This window comes from Falco peregrinus, chromosome 4 (genome assembly GCF_023634155.1).
Source record: "Falco peregrinus isolate bFalPer1 chromosome 4, bFalPer1.pri, whole genome shotgun sequence".
In the NCBI taxonomy this organism is placed as follows: Eukaryota; Metazoa; Chordata; class Aves; order Falconiformes; family Falconidae; genus Falco; species Falco peregrinus.
Window position 1 is genome coordinate 53,294,983 of NC_073724.1, and position 16,656 is coordinate 53,311,638.

General features: G+C 42.9%; 1 protein-coding gene across 10 annotated transcripts in view; it reads left to right on the plus strand.

The window, feature by feature from the left end:
* The window catches only part of MAP4K4 (mitogen-activated protein kinase kinase kinase kinase 4), a 170,727-nt gene that overhangs the window by 109,116 nt on the left and 44,955 nt on the right, over positions 1 to 16,656 (plus strand). For all 10 annotated transcript variants that reach the window (XM_055801333.1, XM_055801334.1, XM_055801338.1 and 7 more), the window contains exons 5-12: positions 445 to 555; positions 3,401 to 3,491; positions 5,008 to 5,138; positions 9,271 to 9,325; positions 11,644 to 11,722; positions 13,718 to 13,893; positions 14,565 to 14,637; positions 15,107 to 15,317. In XM_055801333.1, coding sequence (XP_055657308.1) covers positions 445 to 555; positions 3,401 to 3,491; positions 5,008 to 5,138; positions 9,271 to 9,325; positions 11,644 to 11,722; positions 13,718 to 13,893; positions 14,565 to 14,637; positions 15,107 to 15,317 — 927 coding nt within the window. The remainder of the gene's footprint in view (positions 1 to 444; positions 556 to 3,400; positions 3,492 to 5,007; positions 5,139 to 9,270; positions 9,326 to 11,643; positions 11,723 to 13,717; positions 13,894 to 14,564; positions 14,638 to 15,106; positions 15,318 to 16,656) is intronic.

Below are 16,656 nucleotides of genomic sequence, written 5' to 3' on the forward strand. Positions count from 1 at the left end.
ACACCCTCTAGAGGGTTGAAGTTTGGGTTTGAAATGGCAGGGTACAGACATCAGTGCATGTTCTTCCACAAATAAATGGGAGTTAAAGGGTAAGATGTGTTGCAATGGTGTGATCAGTTTGATTCCTTCAGCATTGGATGTGCTCTTACTGCTGTTGCTGCTAATGCATTTTGCATAGCTGAGCAAATCCAGATTCCCAGCATTAAATTACAGTGATTAAATCAGTCCTTGAAGATGTGGTAGCTAATGTGAGACATATTCCATATATGTCTGACACAGATTGTAGACATTTGGTTTGAATCCATTTTCCAGGCAGAGATGTAAAATAAATGATATTCTCTTCTTTTCGAGGGTTTCCCAAATCAGTGCTGCAACCTGATTATTTTGCTTTGCTGGACAGCTGGAACTGTGTTTAATGTTAGCATGCTCTTACCTGTTTTGCAGCTTGTTATGGAGTTTTGTGGAGCAGGCTCTATCACAGACCTTGTGAAGAACACGAAAGGGAATACTCTGAAAGAAGACTGGATAGCGTATATCTCCAGAGAGATTCTCCGGGTAAGGAAAATACCCCGCTCCACTTAAAAACATAGAAACAGTCTTACAGGGATGTAGCCTAGCTTGAGGTTCTGCAAGAAGCTGTTTCTGATCAGTCCCAGTTAGCCATGTCATCTCTTGGAGAGTGTGTAGGAGCAGATAGATGTCTGCTCTACGTCATTTAAATTGGTGTGAGTTGTACTGTATTGTAACAGCAGTCTTGAAGAAAATAGCAGTTGTTATAGCCGAGAAGCCAGCGGAAGAACCAGTGACCTTACCTATTGTAGAAGCTGTGAAACAGTATGGACACTGTTTTTGAGAAGCCCGAGGTTGTAACAGTGCCGTAACACAACAGGGTGCAGAACGGGCTTTTCCAAATGTGTTTGCAGCCGTCTTTCTCTACTCCTAATGAAGTCTGTGGAGAGAGGGAGTTGTTGGCTCAGGCCAGCAGTCAGGACTTCTGTGCTGCAATGTACTCGCATATTGAGTGTTCCTGCAGTCTGTCTGGAGCAAGCAGCTACGTCGTATGTGGCTGTGCACTGTGGAGTGCTAGCAGATGGCGCTGCAAAAGTTTCTCAGGAAGAGGGATGCCACTTTCCAGTTTTTCTTAAAACTGAAGCTTTAACTAATTACTCTTCGTATTTAATTTCCAGTTGGTACAGTTTAAGTGCTTTTTGAATTGGCATTTGTTTGCTGGGCTAAGTAAATCTGGTATGATTTTCCTCGTGCTTCTTTGTAAAACAAATTGCCTCCTACCCATACCATACGCAGTATGTTTGTTCAATTGTCTCATCATAAAGGAAGTTCTGAAGGGCTTTATGTTAAAGAAAACCACCACTGGCTCTCGCATAAATCAATGCTGCTGTTGTCTGTGTTACACGTTTGCTCTGCCTTGGCGATTTTTAAGATGGTGAGGGAAGGAGAAGTACTATTCTGGTCTCTTGCTCTTAATTCCAGATGCTAGGAGGGAGTCCCACTGCTGACACATTTTGAATTGTTTATGAGGGAGAAGAAAGGTTGAATACCTACTGACAGTTGTATTTCAAATCAAATGGATAGTGTGCTTTAATATGAGGAAAGCTAACTTCTGCAGGACTGATCTTATGCTTGATTTGAGAACTGTGTGACCTTGGAGGTATTGCATGCTATGTTGCATTCATGCTAGGTTCTCCTTAGATAAAGTAGTCATGCTTGGTGAGAAGAGGAAAAAATTACTTACCTCAGAAAAGAGCTGGGTGAAAGCTATTTTCTCATTCCTGTGAGAGATTTGCAGAAGGAGCCTTAATTGCTTGCCAGCAAGAACTGGAATATCTGGAAAAAAGGAATGCTAAACTCACATTGCTATGAGACGTTGCAAAACCTGATTTGACACTGAGTTTGTCAGAGACAGGAGAGGGGTTGTGTAACAGAAAGTCAAAATGAGCTAAAGTGCCAAAGATTGGTGCAGGTGGAGACACAGGTGAGGGTCGACCCAGTGGATCCCTGTGTGGTTGGAGTGGCCTGGGGGCTACAGAAGAATGGAGATGTGCCCCTTTGTCTCCTCCCAGCCCTTCACAAATCCAAATGTGCTTTTTCAGTAAGGTTAAATGGTACTCTGGAGAGAACAGACAATTATTTCCCTGGCTGGGTCGAGGTAGTGGAAGGCTTTAAAAAGTATCCTGTGTGAAGCTGTGGAAAAGCCTTCATTCCTGTGAAAAATAAGACCACACTTAGCATAGCAGCCAGCAAAAGGTCTCGGGGACATCAGCCGTTCACTTGATTCACTTGTGACGTGTGGGGAGGAGCTGTGGAGGGTGGTTTTTCTGTCACACTCGTTAACTGTTTTAAAAAAAGAAAATAGCCCAATGGTTATGTAGGCAAACTGGTAAATGATCATTTAATGAAGAACATGTGTTAGGAAATATTTCTCTACAGCAACCACTACTCTCTTAACCTCTTGCAGCTGTAAAGGTTCTATTTCTTTATTTTTCATAAAACATTAAAAGCCTACGAGGGCAACTTGAACAGGCAAGACAATCCCACCGGAGACTACAATTTTCCAAGCAGAGAGCTGAGGAGAAACCAAAATACAGGCAGTTGCTAAGAGGGTTGCCTGTTGTTCTCCCAATTACATTAGAGAGTAAAATGCAACATATGTCTTCCTCAGCGCTCCCTCCACATGGCTAATGCTTTGGGGCATGCATCCAGGTGCTGTCTCAACAAAAAGTACCGTATGCCAGGAGGTTTTGTTTCCTTTGGAAAGTGTAATGCTCATACTTTTTTTTTTTTTCATGTTTTTTTTGCCTGAGGAACAATTAATCTGGCTTCGTATTTATGGAGGCTAGAGAAGAGAACTGCAGCTTTGCAGCAGAGCTTTTGTTTGTCATCAGCCGTCCCTTGCCCTCAAACATAACTGCCTGTCCATCACCCTCCCACCCCCTTCTCGGGGGTGCATGTATGCATGTTGATGCTGCCTCCTTTCTCCCTCCAGCTCTCTTCCCCCCTTCCCCAGACTAAATTCTGGGTGACCCTGTGTGTGTCAAATGTCAGTGGCATACGCTGACGCTGATGTTATTTACAGTGTCATTGTATGGACAGTTTCTGGGAGCTGAACTTCCTTCACGTGACAGCTGAGAGGTGTTTGCACAGTGCAGATATTGGGCTGTATTTAGGACAGCATGTTCATGACCTGGGGCCTGTGTCTGTGCACCAAAAGCTGTGTGGGCAGTATGCTGCTAGAAGGCTCCCAAGGGTCCCATTGCACCCAGCCACTGTGCAAGAGACCCAGTGCTATGGGCTTTGGGGGTGCTGGGTATCGGTAGTCTGTTGCTAAGGCAAGAGCCTAACTTTGAACGTCTTCTCCTTCCTCTCTTTCTTCTTAATGCAGGGGCTGGCACATCTTCATGCCCATCATGTGATTCACAGGGATATCAAAGGGCAAAACGTGTTGTTAACAGAGAATGCAGAAGTGAAACTTGGTAAGTAGGCGCACACGTCCACTTCCTCATTCATTCAGCCTTTGGTTTTATGATGTTCCCAAATCAATTTTATCCTTTAAGAGCCCTGCAACATGCTCTGTAGCATGAGCACTCTGTTACTGCTCCCACATGGATCAAGGCCCTGCACGTATTTCCTCCTGCTTCAGGAAGATGGAGTGCAGGTTATTGTTGCATTTCATTATAAGATGTTGGCTTTCATGCCAGAATCAGTGAGGGGATTGTTTTGCTTCCCCCCTCGAGCTGTGCGTGACTGGATTTGTTCCGATTCCCCTTATTCTGGACTCAGAAAGTGATGGGAGTCTCTCTTTAATTAAAATAGCACCTGCTGTTCAGGTTCTGGACACAAAAATAGGATCTGGATGGCACTCTCAAGTGAGCTGTGGCATCAAGTTCAAAACGCAGTTCCAGCTCTGGCATGCCTGCCGAAAACTGTGCTCATCCCTGGCCTCTTCTCTCCCTTCCGAGTGGACATACTCTTTTTTTCTTCCTCTCTAATTTGTCTCTGCCAGTTACTGCACACTTTAACCTTCTGTGTTTGTATCATGCTGCACTTGCCACCTTTTTTTCAGTTAAATATAGAGCCATGCTGAAGCCCTCCCACCCAGCCCACATCCCTTCTGTTTTGCATTACACCTTCCTGCAGCACAAGTCATGGGAAGACATACTAGCTGCTGGAGGAGGAAGCTCTCGTGAGAGCTCTCCTCCTTTTGGTCCAAAGTGGAGCACAGTAGCTCCCAAACTGTTGCTCCCACCAAACTTGTCTCCACCATTTGGTCAGTGTCACTCAGATGACGGATACAGTGAAGCTGACACAGCCCTCCTAGAGCAGATGCAGTTACTGCTATCGAAAGACATACATCACTGTGGTCATGAGCAGGAAGAACCGAAGGGAGGAAACCACCTTGTAATGTAACTGCCTTGTAATGAAATGGGCATCTCTTTTGAAATCTGTGTGTGCTCCAAGTTAGCACCTCTTCAGTAATCTTCATCTTTTGCTCCTATCAATGCATCTTCTCTGTGCATTAGAGCAGAGAGCAATTCCCTGAGCAACAGATGATTTTTGCTCTCCAATTTTAGAGCGGAAAAAGTGGACAGCCGAAAGAGAAAGATGTTCATGCGTGTGGTATTTCCATAGCATGAGAGAGACCTTTGGGAAGCAGCTCCTTCTGTATAGGCAAAGGTGCTTGCTTTCACCATTTGGGAAGGGAGTAGCCCTTTTGCACCCTCCCAGGCAGTATTTTTGCAGCTGTATGCTCCCTCCTGTACAGGCAGGATGGTGAGACGTGCAGGGGAGGTGGTCATACACTGCCAATGTCCCTTGATGCTTATGGCCCAAGTACCTTGCATGTGAACCATAAGGGCTCATCATATTTCTCTTCGGCACGGTTCTCCCATGTGGAACATCCATAGGGTTTTATTTCCAAATCACCTTACAGAAGTAGTCACTGCATTATTTTTCCCCTCTTTTTTTATTTTACTCTTTTCCCGCCCACAGTGGATTTTGGTGTGAGCGCTCAGCTGGACAGGACAGTTGGCAGGAGAAACACTTTTATTGGAACTCCGTACTGGATGGCTCCAGAAGTTATTGCCTGTGATGAAAATCCAGATGCTACGTATGATTACAGAGTAAGAGAGTCCTGTTTAGAGGAAAAAAAAAAAAAGAGCCAACATACAAAACCTATACACTTGCATGAACATATGAATGTACATGAACAATGGCAGTTTTTGAGACTTCTTGTGCTTTGTAGGAGTAATACTATTTTGTGTAGGTACATTCTTATTACAGGAGTACAAGGTAGGGGTCAAATTGTGACCTTTAACAGTTGCTATTACTTGTATTATCATAGCTTTGAGACATAAGTAGTATAGGATTTTGGTATGCTGTAGGTGCTCTGAGATGGCAAAAAAAGAGTTTAGCTGGAAAAGCTCATGTTCTTAATTTGTGTAATGATTGTACTTTAAATTGTGTTAGACTATGTCCCAGTTATTGTAGTAACCCAGAACAGTACATTTTAGGTGTTGCCTTAAATAGAACCACTGTCTGGAGAGCCAGTGAAGTACAGAATGAGCTCTTTAAACTGTACCTGTTCCTGATTTCAGGATACATGTACATGTTGTTAAAAATTTATCCATCACAGCGTTTCTCAACAAAGATAATTTTTTACGTGTTTGCTGCAGACCAAAGATTTAATTACTGCAAAACCATAATTGACTTGATGATATTTGCACTACCCATAAGAGTATTATGTATGTGTATTTAAAGTTAAATTTCTCTATTGAAGGCAAATTGTAATCTTAAAAGTTCTTCTCAGCTTGCTTTAATGAATGCACAAGGAAAAAAGAAATGTGAAAATACGCTTTTTAAAAAATCTTCTCTTAGACTAATGCAGTTGTTCCAGCTTTTAACCAAGGAGAGCAAAGGTATCAGAAAGCCTGTGATTAAGGTCTTACAATGAATTTTAGAGCTAAAGATCAATTACATCAATTTGCTGAGATTGATAGTGGTGTGAGCTATCAGTATGTTTATGTGTGTCTAAATGTATTTTTAAAAAACATATTATTTGAATTGGTGTTTTTGTACCTTTTGACTAAGATTGATGAGGTTGATCCTATTTCTTTTCATTTAATCACTTTTTACATCCATCAACTCTTTGTACTAAAGGTAATGCTTTGTATCTTTGCAGATGGAGTTATTAGGAAGGAAGGGTGGCTATTAAATGATCTAATAAAGGAGAAGAACTCTCTGCAGTATTTGCTAACGCAGTAGTGCTGTGAAAAATAACTCCTTCTGCTTCTGAAAAACACCTGTTTATTGTTCTTCACGGAGCCTGTAGGATTCTGTCCCCCAAAAAATTCATGGTGGGAAGATTTTGTAAGATCACGAAGCTGTGTAGTTTAGCTTAAGTGGCTGGATTGGACCAAGAGAAAAGAGTACCTTGATGGGTCTGAAAATGTGATCATTAGAAATGCTTCTCTGCTTGTAGTACAAGAAGACCTTGTTTGCTCATTAGTTTTAACTATTTTTTTTTTTAAATTCACTGTTATGACCAGAAAGTAAGACTGCTTTTCTCAAAAACAGCTGTCTTTCAGCAGCCTCCTCTAGTGTTTTGCCCCTTAAGCTATGGAGTTTCTGGAGCTGGTTCCTCACCAGAACTCTTCCAGCTCTTGCCTGTGTCTGACCCTCCTGGCTCTCGCCCAGGCTCTCCCAAATCAAGGGTGCTGGCCAGAGGTGGTATCTTGAAGGGCTCCCACTGAAGGACTCTTGTTTCATAATGTTTCAAGCAAAGCTGAGATGGTAGGGAAGGAGCATTCGCTTTGGCTTCAAAGAATGTGTCCAACAGAGACTTCTTGCAGTTTTAGCAATGATGGCTATTCTCCTAGGTAAAGCTGTTTATTGAGAGCAGAAAAAATTCAGGACTAGGTATATTCCCTTAATCTGTATTTGTTTATTTATTTGCTGGTTTATACACTGAAAAAGACCTGCCAGGTTTTGGGGTATTTGCCCCGTAGTATTTGTAGTCTTTTGTTTTCTCTTGTCTTTTGTTTGGGAGAACAGGTACAGTGTTTTATGTGAATTTATTATAGGGAAATCATAGATTCATAGAATACTGTGTTGGAAGGGACCTCAAGGATCATCTGGTCCAACCTTTTTTGGCAAAAGCATGGTCTAGACAAGATGGCCTAGTACCCTGTCCAGCTGAATCTTAAAAGTGTTCAGTGTTGGGGAATCCATGACTTCCTTGGGGAGATTATTCCAATGGCTGATGGTTCTCATTGTGAAAAAATTTCCTCTTGTGTTCAATTGGAATCTGGCCAGGAGTAACTTGTACCCATTACCCATCATCTTTTCCAGGTAACTCCTTGTAAAAAGGGGGTCTTCATCTTCTCTATAGCCACCCTTCAAATACTGGAACCTAAGCCTTGTTTTCTCAAGGCTGAACAAACCCAGTTCATTCAGCCTTTCCTCTTTCCCAGTCCTTTGGTCATCTTCACGGCCGGCGTTCTCCAGACCCTCTCCAGCCTGTCCACATCTTTTTTGCATAGCGGGGACCGAAACTGAACACAGTATTCCAGGTGTGGCCTGACAAGCACTGAGTAGAGTGGGATAATGACTTCGTCTGTGCTGGTGAAGCCCTTGTTGATGCAGCGCGGCATCCTGTTGGCTTGCTTTGCGGCAGCAGCACACTGCTCACTCATACTGAGCTTGTTGTCCACCAGGATCACCAGGTCCCTTTCCATAGAACCAGTCCTCAGCCGGGTAGATCCCAGCCTGTGCTGCGCTCCTGAATTGTATTTTCCCAGGTGCAAGATGTTAAACCGGTCTTTGTTGAGCTGCATAAAGTTCATGTTAGCCCTCTTTTCCAGTCTATCCAGGTCTTCCTGCAGAGTGGCTCTCCCTTCCGAAGTGTTAGCTTTGCCACTCAGTTTAGTATCATCGGCACACTTCATCAGGGTACACTTGATCCCATCATCTGGATCATTTATGAAGTTATAAACCAGCGCTGGGCCCAGTATTGATCTCTGGGGACTCACTTGTGACAGGTTGCCAGTTTGAAAGGGAGCTCTTTACTGCCAGCTTCGGGGTGCGGCCTCTCAGCCAGCTCCCCACCCACCCCACAGACCGCTTGCCTAGACCATCACATTAGCTTCTCTTGGAGGAGGCTGTGGGAAACTATTGAAAGCCTTGGAGAAAATCCTGGTGGACAATGTCCACCGTTCACCCCACATCAACTGAGCAGGTTACTTTGTCGTAGAAGGTGATCAGGTTTGTCAAGTGTGATTTCCCCTTGGTAAATCCATGCTGGCTTTTTCCAATCATGTGCTTCATTGGACTTGTGGTAGCCCCCCAGGAGGATTTGTTCCATAACTTTCCCAGGGACTGAAGTAAGAATGATGGGCCTATAATTTCCTGGATCCTCCTTTAAGCCCATCTTGTAGATGGGGGTGACTTCAGCATTCTTCCAGTCTTCCGGGATGTCTCCCAATCTCCAGAACTTCTTAAAGATTATGGAGAGCGGCCTTGCCACGATGTCAGCCAGCTCTCTTAGTGCTCTTGGTTGGATGTTGTCAGGGCCCACCGATACATGGGGTCAAGCTCACCTACCAACTCTTCCTTCACTGGCAGTGGGTCTGTGTTTGCATCAGCCTGGATTTTTGTCCCCAAGGCCTGAGGCCCAGCAGTGCTGGTAAAGGCAGCAGTGAAGAAAATGTTGAAAACCTCTGCCTTTTCAGCATTGTTGGTGACTGATTCACTTCCCCTGTTTAGCAGTGGGCCAATATTTTCCTTCTGTTTCTGCTTGTTGTTTATGTACCTGAAGAGCTGTTTCTTGTAGTTTTTGACATCTCCAGCCAATTTCGAGCTGAGCTTTTGCTTTTCTAACTGCATCTCTGCGTGCCCTGGCAATGCCCTTGTTCAATCCTTTGTAAACAAGGGAATATTGAAAATTCTGTTGTTTCATAGATGCAGATTTCAGGCAAATGTATTTTTCATTGTCATAATGTGAATATCTTTTTATGTGTTATTGGAAAGGTTTTTTTGCATACTCCATATGAATACGTGTGTGCATTTCTGCATATATATATGATATGAAAAGTAGGATTTTATGACACTGTTACAAGAAAAAAGTAACGTATATTATTTAAATAGCCATGGTATTTGGTTTCAGTCTCACCTACAGGGCCTCTGTAAATAGTACTCTCTTACTGTCTGAATGGGTAAATCCACCTACTAACATATGGTGTCTCTCTTTTTATGCAGAGTGACCTTTGGTCATGTGGCATTACAGCCATAGAGATGGCAGAAGGAGCTCCCCGTAAGTGATGCGTCTGCTTCTCCAGTGGGCTGATTAAGACTGAAACATATACTTGGGAGATGCTGGTTGTAATCTAAGCCTGGTATTGAGGTTTCTGAAAGTATCCTCATGTTATTTCTGTTCTCTTTGGTTTTGCCTGCCCTATAAATATAAACTCCCATAAATAGCAATGCTTTTGATAAAGATAGGACTGTGCACTACAGTGCAGACTGCAGTAATTTAATTTCTATAGCAGGAATATTTGGAAGCTAATCGAGTGTCAGACTTCCTTCCTATGGGTAGTATATTGTGTTTTGGAGTTGTGTTCCAATTCGTGTATGGCCTGGCGTGGGATGCTGAAACCTCAGCCAGAGAGAGGGGCAGTGGGGCCTCGAGAAAACCGACCTTAATGAAAAAAGCATCTGTAGCAATTGTTTCTGTGTTGGCTTTCTGTCAGTCTGGGTAACGCTAACATTGCTTCGCTTTTTGTTTCCACTATTTGGTGGGTGGTGTTGATCTTCCTTAGCAGTGACATGACTTAAACTGTAAATCCATCTGCAGTACAAAGTATTGAACTTAATGCTCCCTGCCTGAGAGCACTTACCCGCTGATACCGGTATTTTGGGGGGAAAAACCTGGAAACCAAAAATGCACAACTTTTTATAGCTTACTTTCCTCTGACATAGTTATTCTTTCTGTATATTGAGGCAGACAGCAGATAGGTACAAGGAGGACAAAAAGATTTAAAAAGAAATTGGGCATGACGTTTTGGCTTTTAATGGTAATTTTAACAAAAGTCTTTATTGAACTAGCAAATATGCTTACCCTCACCCCCAACTGGAGGTCTGTATTTTAAAAATAACAGCCTAAGATACCTAGAAACAACTACCACCACCACACCACTGCCCAGCTTGAAACATGTCTTTGAAATGATCATGTTGAAGTATTGATGTTTTCCTAGCTAAAAATGGTCATTTCATTATAGCTGCTGCCTGATTTTTGTTGTTGTTGTTAATGTAATATTTATAAATTGAATCACAACACTCTTGTTTTGATTCATGTTTTAGGAAGTCTGATGGTTTGTTGTTTTTTTTTCTTCCTAATTGCACGTTTACATGAATGCCCATGTGAGAGCTGCTCCCAGGACACCTCAGCCAGCGCTGTATTAACAGCATTTGAGCTACCACTTGACCTCCTTTTTGTCATACCTTTTTGTTCAGTGCATTGGGTTGCCTAGATGGCTTTCAATTAAAAGCTCTGTCTGTGGGTTTTGTAAGCCCAGAATTGGACAATAATATTTTATTTCTAAACTGAAGCAGAGCTTGGCCGCTCTTCATGTAAAAAGCGCAAGCGGGGGCATTTAAGAAATAATCAAAGATCCAACATAAATGCTGAGCAGCTCTTGCCTTGGTCTGTCCTCTGCGGTGGCTGGAGTCCATCTCTAAGCTTGGTGGCCGAATGGAATCCACAGGCATCTGAGGGGTTTCTCTGCCAAGGCTGTGGCCCATTATTTTTGAATCCAGAATCCTCTTCACATCAGTCTGTTTTTTCTGAATTTCTATTGTGTGGAAAACATTACCTCTTCCTACAGTGATCATTCAAGCTAAGACTGGTGGTGCAAGAGGTCAAACATAGGGAGACAGTAAAAACAGAGGATTTGCTTCTAGTGACCTTTCTTGGGCAGCCTCTCCCCCTGCTCCCGTGTTTGCTTGTGTTGGTGCTTTGCTATGGAACAGGAGGAAAGGCTGTCCAGGAGACATCCCAGACTCCCCCTAAGTGTCAGCTGAAACCAAGGGGACTTTTTTTGACAAAAGTCACAGGTTCACGTTTCAGTTCTGCACGGAATAATTTTTTTTTTTTTTTGATAGAGATCCTCCCATGCTTCAAAACTGTCAGGCCTTGGAGTTAAGAAAGCCTCCAAGTCTTCAGAGTAAAAATGAGGCATCCTCCATAATGGGAGAGAAGGGCAGGTGGAGGGAAGTTTGTATGAAACAGTAACTGTGTCATTCTTCCCTTCTGTCACCATCATCACCCAATATTTTATTGACCAGAACGTAAGTTAGATGATTTGAGACTGGAGGAGGACCATGCACAGATGCACACCTGAAGGTTAATCCGTGCCTCGATCTCTTTGTCTTTTGGGGGCCTCCCTTGGTGCATTTGAGCTGTGGAATTGTTGTCATTTTGGGCTAATGCCATTTAGCTGTGTTGCTGTCTGCATCTGGAGTGTGTGCAGTCAGCATGGTGGGAATGGTTGTGGAAGCTGAAGCCATGCTACTGACAGACAGCAACTAAGGAAATGTCTGTGTTTCTGTTTGGTTCTGTTTTCTTTCCTTCAGCGCTTTGTGACATGCATCCCATGAGGGCACTCTTTCTGATACCCAGGAACCCTCCCCCACGGTTAAAATCCAAGAAATGGTATGTATTAGTTATATCTTGTTTGTAGCCCTTTTTGTAGTGTGATGTTTTCTTGTGTCTCATTGCATGCTGTTTTATTACTGCTTCCACAGAACTGTAAAGCAATTTAAGTTAGCAAAAATCACCCTGTTATCTTCTGTGCCACCGAATCAAAGCATGAAATAAAAAGCATGTGTTATTTACTTAGTTCTGTTTGTCCCAGAGAAACTTTATCTCAAATTGTGTGAAAACAAAAACAAAGCTTTTTTTCTTGACAGAGCAGCATCTGTATTAAGGTGACAAATGAATCCATATTTTAAAAAATAAACTCCCGCAGCACTCTTTATATACAGTATGTTTTCTCAGATGTGTCATAACACAGAAACAGAACAGTACTATGGTGTTCTAGTTCCTAAGTTGAAAGGAGCTATTAAAACTAATGAAGGCTTTTACTATAATTATTGTAAACGATTGGAATTGAGTGTGCGCTTCTTGCCAGCTGAGAAGAATCCATTAGTATCGGAGGGTTTCCTCCCAGTTAGTGGTTACAACTGGCACATATGAAACAAAAATACTCCCTAGAAAGAGGTTTCATATAGATTGAATGTGATCGCAGGATGCTGTGATCCTGTCAAAATAATGAAGTGATTTGATTGCCTATTCAATGTCAACATAACATAAACTTGTCTGGCTTGCTGGGCTTGGGGTTTGCCTGGGTTGACTTATTTATGCACTTGTACTGTCAAGGCATCCCTGTCTGTCTCTCATACTTGCTTTCTGTATATGTTAAAGGAATAAAGATGCATATACAGTATTTGCATAAGCCTTTCATTAACCTTTTTATTTAGAATAATAGTAACAACACTTAAGGCGTGAGGAATAAAACCCCCCCAAAACAACAAAGTTACCTTGAATTCAGCCTCCTAAATTACATTAGGAAAGTGAAGCAGTGGATGGAAACTGTTGGTTTTACCCATAACCGTGTAGTGGAGGGGTTTGCCACCCAAACACAGGAGCAGGTTGAGAGCCCCTAGCAGTCAAAAAGTGACTCTGCCCAAAGCCAGGGCTGCTGTGACTCCACTGTTTTGCTAGTGTGACTGGTGCCAGGTTATGAGAAAATAGGCCAAATGATGAAAAATGCAGTTATGAATGTTTCCAGTATTGGTGTTTTGCAAGGCAGCTTGTTTGGTGATTTCTGTTTGCAGAGGTCTTTTTTCCAGGGTTCAAATAAAGTGCAAATTTAGGAGGGTGGTGCTCCAGCTTAGCTAACTGTCATACACTGTCACTTTATGCGATGTGCAGGAGGCTCAGTTTAGTTCATGCCCTTAAATTGTGTCGGTGAGAATCTGACCCCAAGTGCCTGTGTTGAACAGACAACACTGTTCAATACCCACCTGTTGTTCTGCATGGATTTTTTTGTGTGTGGCTCTTCAGGTAAAAAATAAAATAATGTTAAATTCTCACAGATCTATCTCGGTGAGCCCAGGTGCATACAAAAGCAGCGTGGTGCTGCTTGTGTCAGGGGAATGTTGGCTGAAGTTTTTGTGGCTTTCAGCACAGCTGTTCTGAAGCAGACTTGCCCTTAGATAGCATGGGCAGGTGGAGACACACCGGAGCTGCCCTGCCCGTGCTCCGAGCAAGCTGGATGCTACCCAGCTGCGGTCCAGAAGTAGCAGAGCTGGGTTTGCATGATTTGCCTTCACTAATAGATCCTGCCTTTCAGGGCAATTATGCCTGCGAAGGACAGCACATTACTGTGAGGCTGTGTCTAATCACTGCAGGTATGTTGGCATTGCCCTGTGCCCATCCAGCCCTTTGTCCATCCAGCCTAGTGTTAAGCTGGAGCACGCTCAGCTCTGTTTAGGAGGCATACTTGCAGACAGCACTGGTACCATTCTTTGGGATGTGATGCTTTCTGAGGAAAGGAATTAGACCTTGAGGAGCAACAGAAAAAATGAACTGAGTTTTACCTGTGATTGTGTTTTGGTTTGGTTTTTTCCCTCCCTGCTTTCTCAGGTCAAAAAAGTTTTTCAGCTTTATAGAAGGTTGTCTAGTGAAGAATTACATGCAGCGACCTTCTACAGAACAACTCTTGAAACATCCCTTTATACGTGACCAACCAAATGAAAGGCAAGTCCGAATTCAGCTTAAGGACCATATAGACAGGACCAGGAAGAAGAGAGGAGAGAAAGGTATGCAGCTTCTGAAAATCAAGTATTGCAGCTTGTTAAAAATATATATTTTTGTCCTGCTTTGCGTTCTAAATCCTCACCCCTAGAAAAGCTCCAAATCCTTCAAAGGTTCTTTTGAAATTCATGTTTTGACTATCAGCAGGCTTTTAGGTTTTGTTCTGTCCTCTACAGAGAAAGTATCAAATTCAAATGTTTTATTTTCAGATAAGTTAAATTTACCCGCTTCTGGGCCACTGCCTCTTCCATACAAGCATTAAACAGTATTTAGGAGGATGTTGGCATATATGCCTTTCCCTTTTTTAGTCTGTGGTAGGTTCATTCCTGGAATGATGCCATAAATCAGACACACAGGAAATAACCCATCACAAGAGCTATGAAGCAAATGTCTCGGGCAGCCTGTGCTCTTTATTCAGGTGGTACCGAGGTTCTCCAGGTCTTACATATAAAACCTGGTATCATTCAGGGAATTTCCTTTAAGTCTGATGCAAAGAACTGTGCTGCTTTACAAGTGTGGGAAGATGGGCTTGTATATGTAGAATGAGTTCTAGGGTCTGTGACAGATCTTCTCACTGAAGGGGATAGGAACCAGTTCACTAAGGCACTACTGCAGCTCCCCACAGTCCTAAAATTAAAGATAAGCACTATCTAGGCCTTTGTTTCTTTCCCATTAGATGAGACAGAGTATGAATATAGTGGAAGTGAGGAAGAAGAAGAGGAAGTGCCTGAACAAGAAGGAGAGCCAAGGTAATAACTGCTTTTGGGAGGGCTCTGGGCAGTCCATTACAAGTAACTCCAGAGGTCTGTGACTATAAATCAGGAGCATGCTAAACTTCTGCCTCTTATTAAGCGCACGCACAAGCCACACAAACCACCCAAAGGGTCTGAATGCCTGTTCCGTGACTGCTAAAGGTTTTTAAGTTCCCCTTCATATGGCTTAGAGCCAGCAAGCTCTGGATGGAGGGAGATTTATGGCAAATATAATTGGTCAGGGGTTTGACAATGTCAGAGTTGGTCCTTACTTTGCCTGGCCTCATTTCACTCCTTCCGCTGAGAGCATGTATTTGACATGCATCCAGTGTCTTCGCTCCGAAAGAAATGAGATTAAAATTTAACATCATGCTATATTTTATTAATGTTCCCTTGCTTTGGAAAAGGTATTTAATGGTCCATCAGGCTTTATTATACAGGAGGCTTTAACTTTCTTTTTTTGCAGTTCCATTGTGAATGTGCCTGGAGAATCAACCCTCCGACGTGATTTCCTGAGACTACAGCAGGAAAACAAGGAACGGTCCGAGGCCCTTCGGAGACAGCAGCTGCTGCAGGAGCAGCAGCTCCGCGAGCAGGAGGAGTACAAGAGGCAGCTGCTGGCAGAGAGGCAGAAGCGCATTGAGCAGCAGAAGGAGCAGAGGAGGCGGCTGGAAGAGGTAGAGACAGGAGGCTGGAGCTTGGGGGCAGACGCCCCTCTTCAGCTTGTGTTTCCCTTTCCCCCGCCCTTTTAAAAAGAGTTCCCTGTAGCCCCAGCACATCTTAGGAAAGAAAACAACATGTGCAAATCCACTGGCAAATGTAGAGCAAAGCACTTAAATCCATGTCTGGCTACTTTAATGTAAGCATCTTCCAAAGCATTTGAATATCCAGCAGCTCCTATGGAGGGAAAAGGCGCCAAAGCTGGCTTATTGAGGGTATTTGGGGGGAGGCTGTGTCGTGGTGTCTGCTCCAAAGAAGGGGAAGCAAGCTGAGACTTCAGGTGGCTGTAGAGAAGGGGAGACATTAATTATTCCCAGGTGGATTTTTTTCTCAAGGTTACTTTTTTGGGGGCCATGACATGCTTCAAATTTCCTTTTAAATCTTTCTCAAACATCTCTGTTTGGCACTCATTCATGGTAGGTAGGAGCCCATTTTTTTTATGTGTTATTCTCATCATACATAGTAGCATGATGACTAAAAGCCACCTATATTTATAAATCAGTGTTAAAATTACAATTCTGCAAAAAGTACAAATACATAAATCATACTTTTTTGGTATGGTAGGTATGCAATTTCCATACACTAGTAGAAGATGAAAGAAAATTACTGTACATGTACAATGTTGTTCTGTCATACTTTTCAACTCCTAAGATCTCATGTGCATTTATAGATATGTGTAGATGGAATATGCAGTGTGAGCTTTAGAGGTACTTTTCAGAACAGTTCTTCAGGCCAGAGCTGGGTATGACACAGAGCTGAAGTGAAATCGATCCCCTGGCTCTTCAGGAAGTGCAGGGTCAAATTCCAGTTGTCCTTAAATGACCTCTTGCTTTGGACTGTTTCAACTGTTCACTTACCAATGATGGAAAAACTACACCCAGTCTGGTTTTCCAAATCCTGGTAATGTTTAACGAGGATGCAGCCAGGACCAAATGTTGATTTGCATCCCGTGACGTGTTTACATAACAAATAATACAAAGTTCCAAATAGATTTCCAGGCCACATAATTCTCTTTATCCCTCTTTTTCAATGTACAAGTGAGTTTAGTGCTGCTATAAGGAGGGATTGGTAGCAAAGTCTCAGCCACACATGAAGCCAGAAGGAGGGACAAGGGGGAGGCCTATAAACTCCGTTTCTCTTCTGTTTCTTCCCCACCCTTCTAAGATTGCCAAGATGAACATTGTAGTGCTTCCAGCTGTGGCTCTGTAGCAGTTTTGTGCAGGGATGGGGGTGGGGGCAAATAATAAGAAGATGTTAGGAAAATATGAAAATATTTTATTGATATTGGCAAAGGGG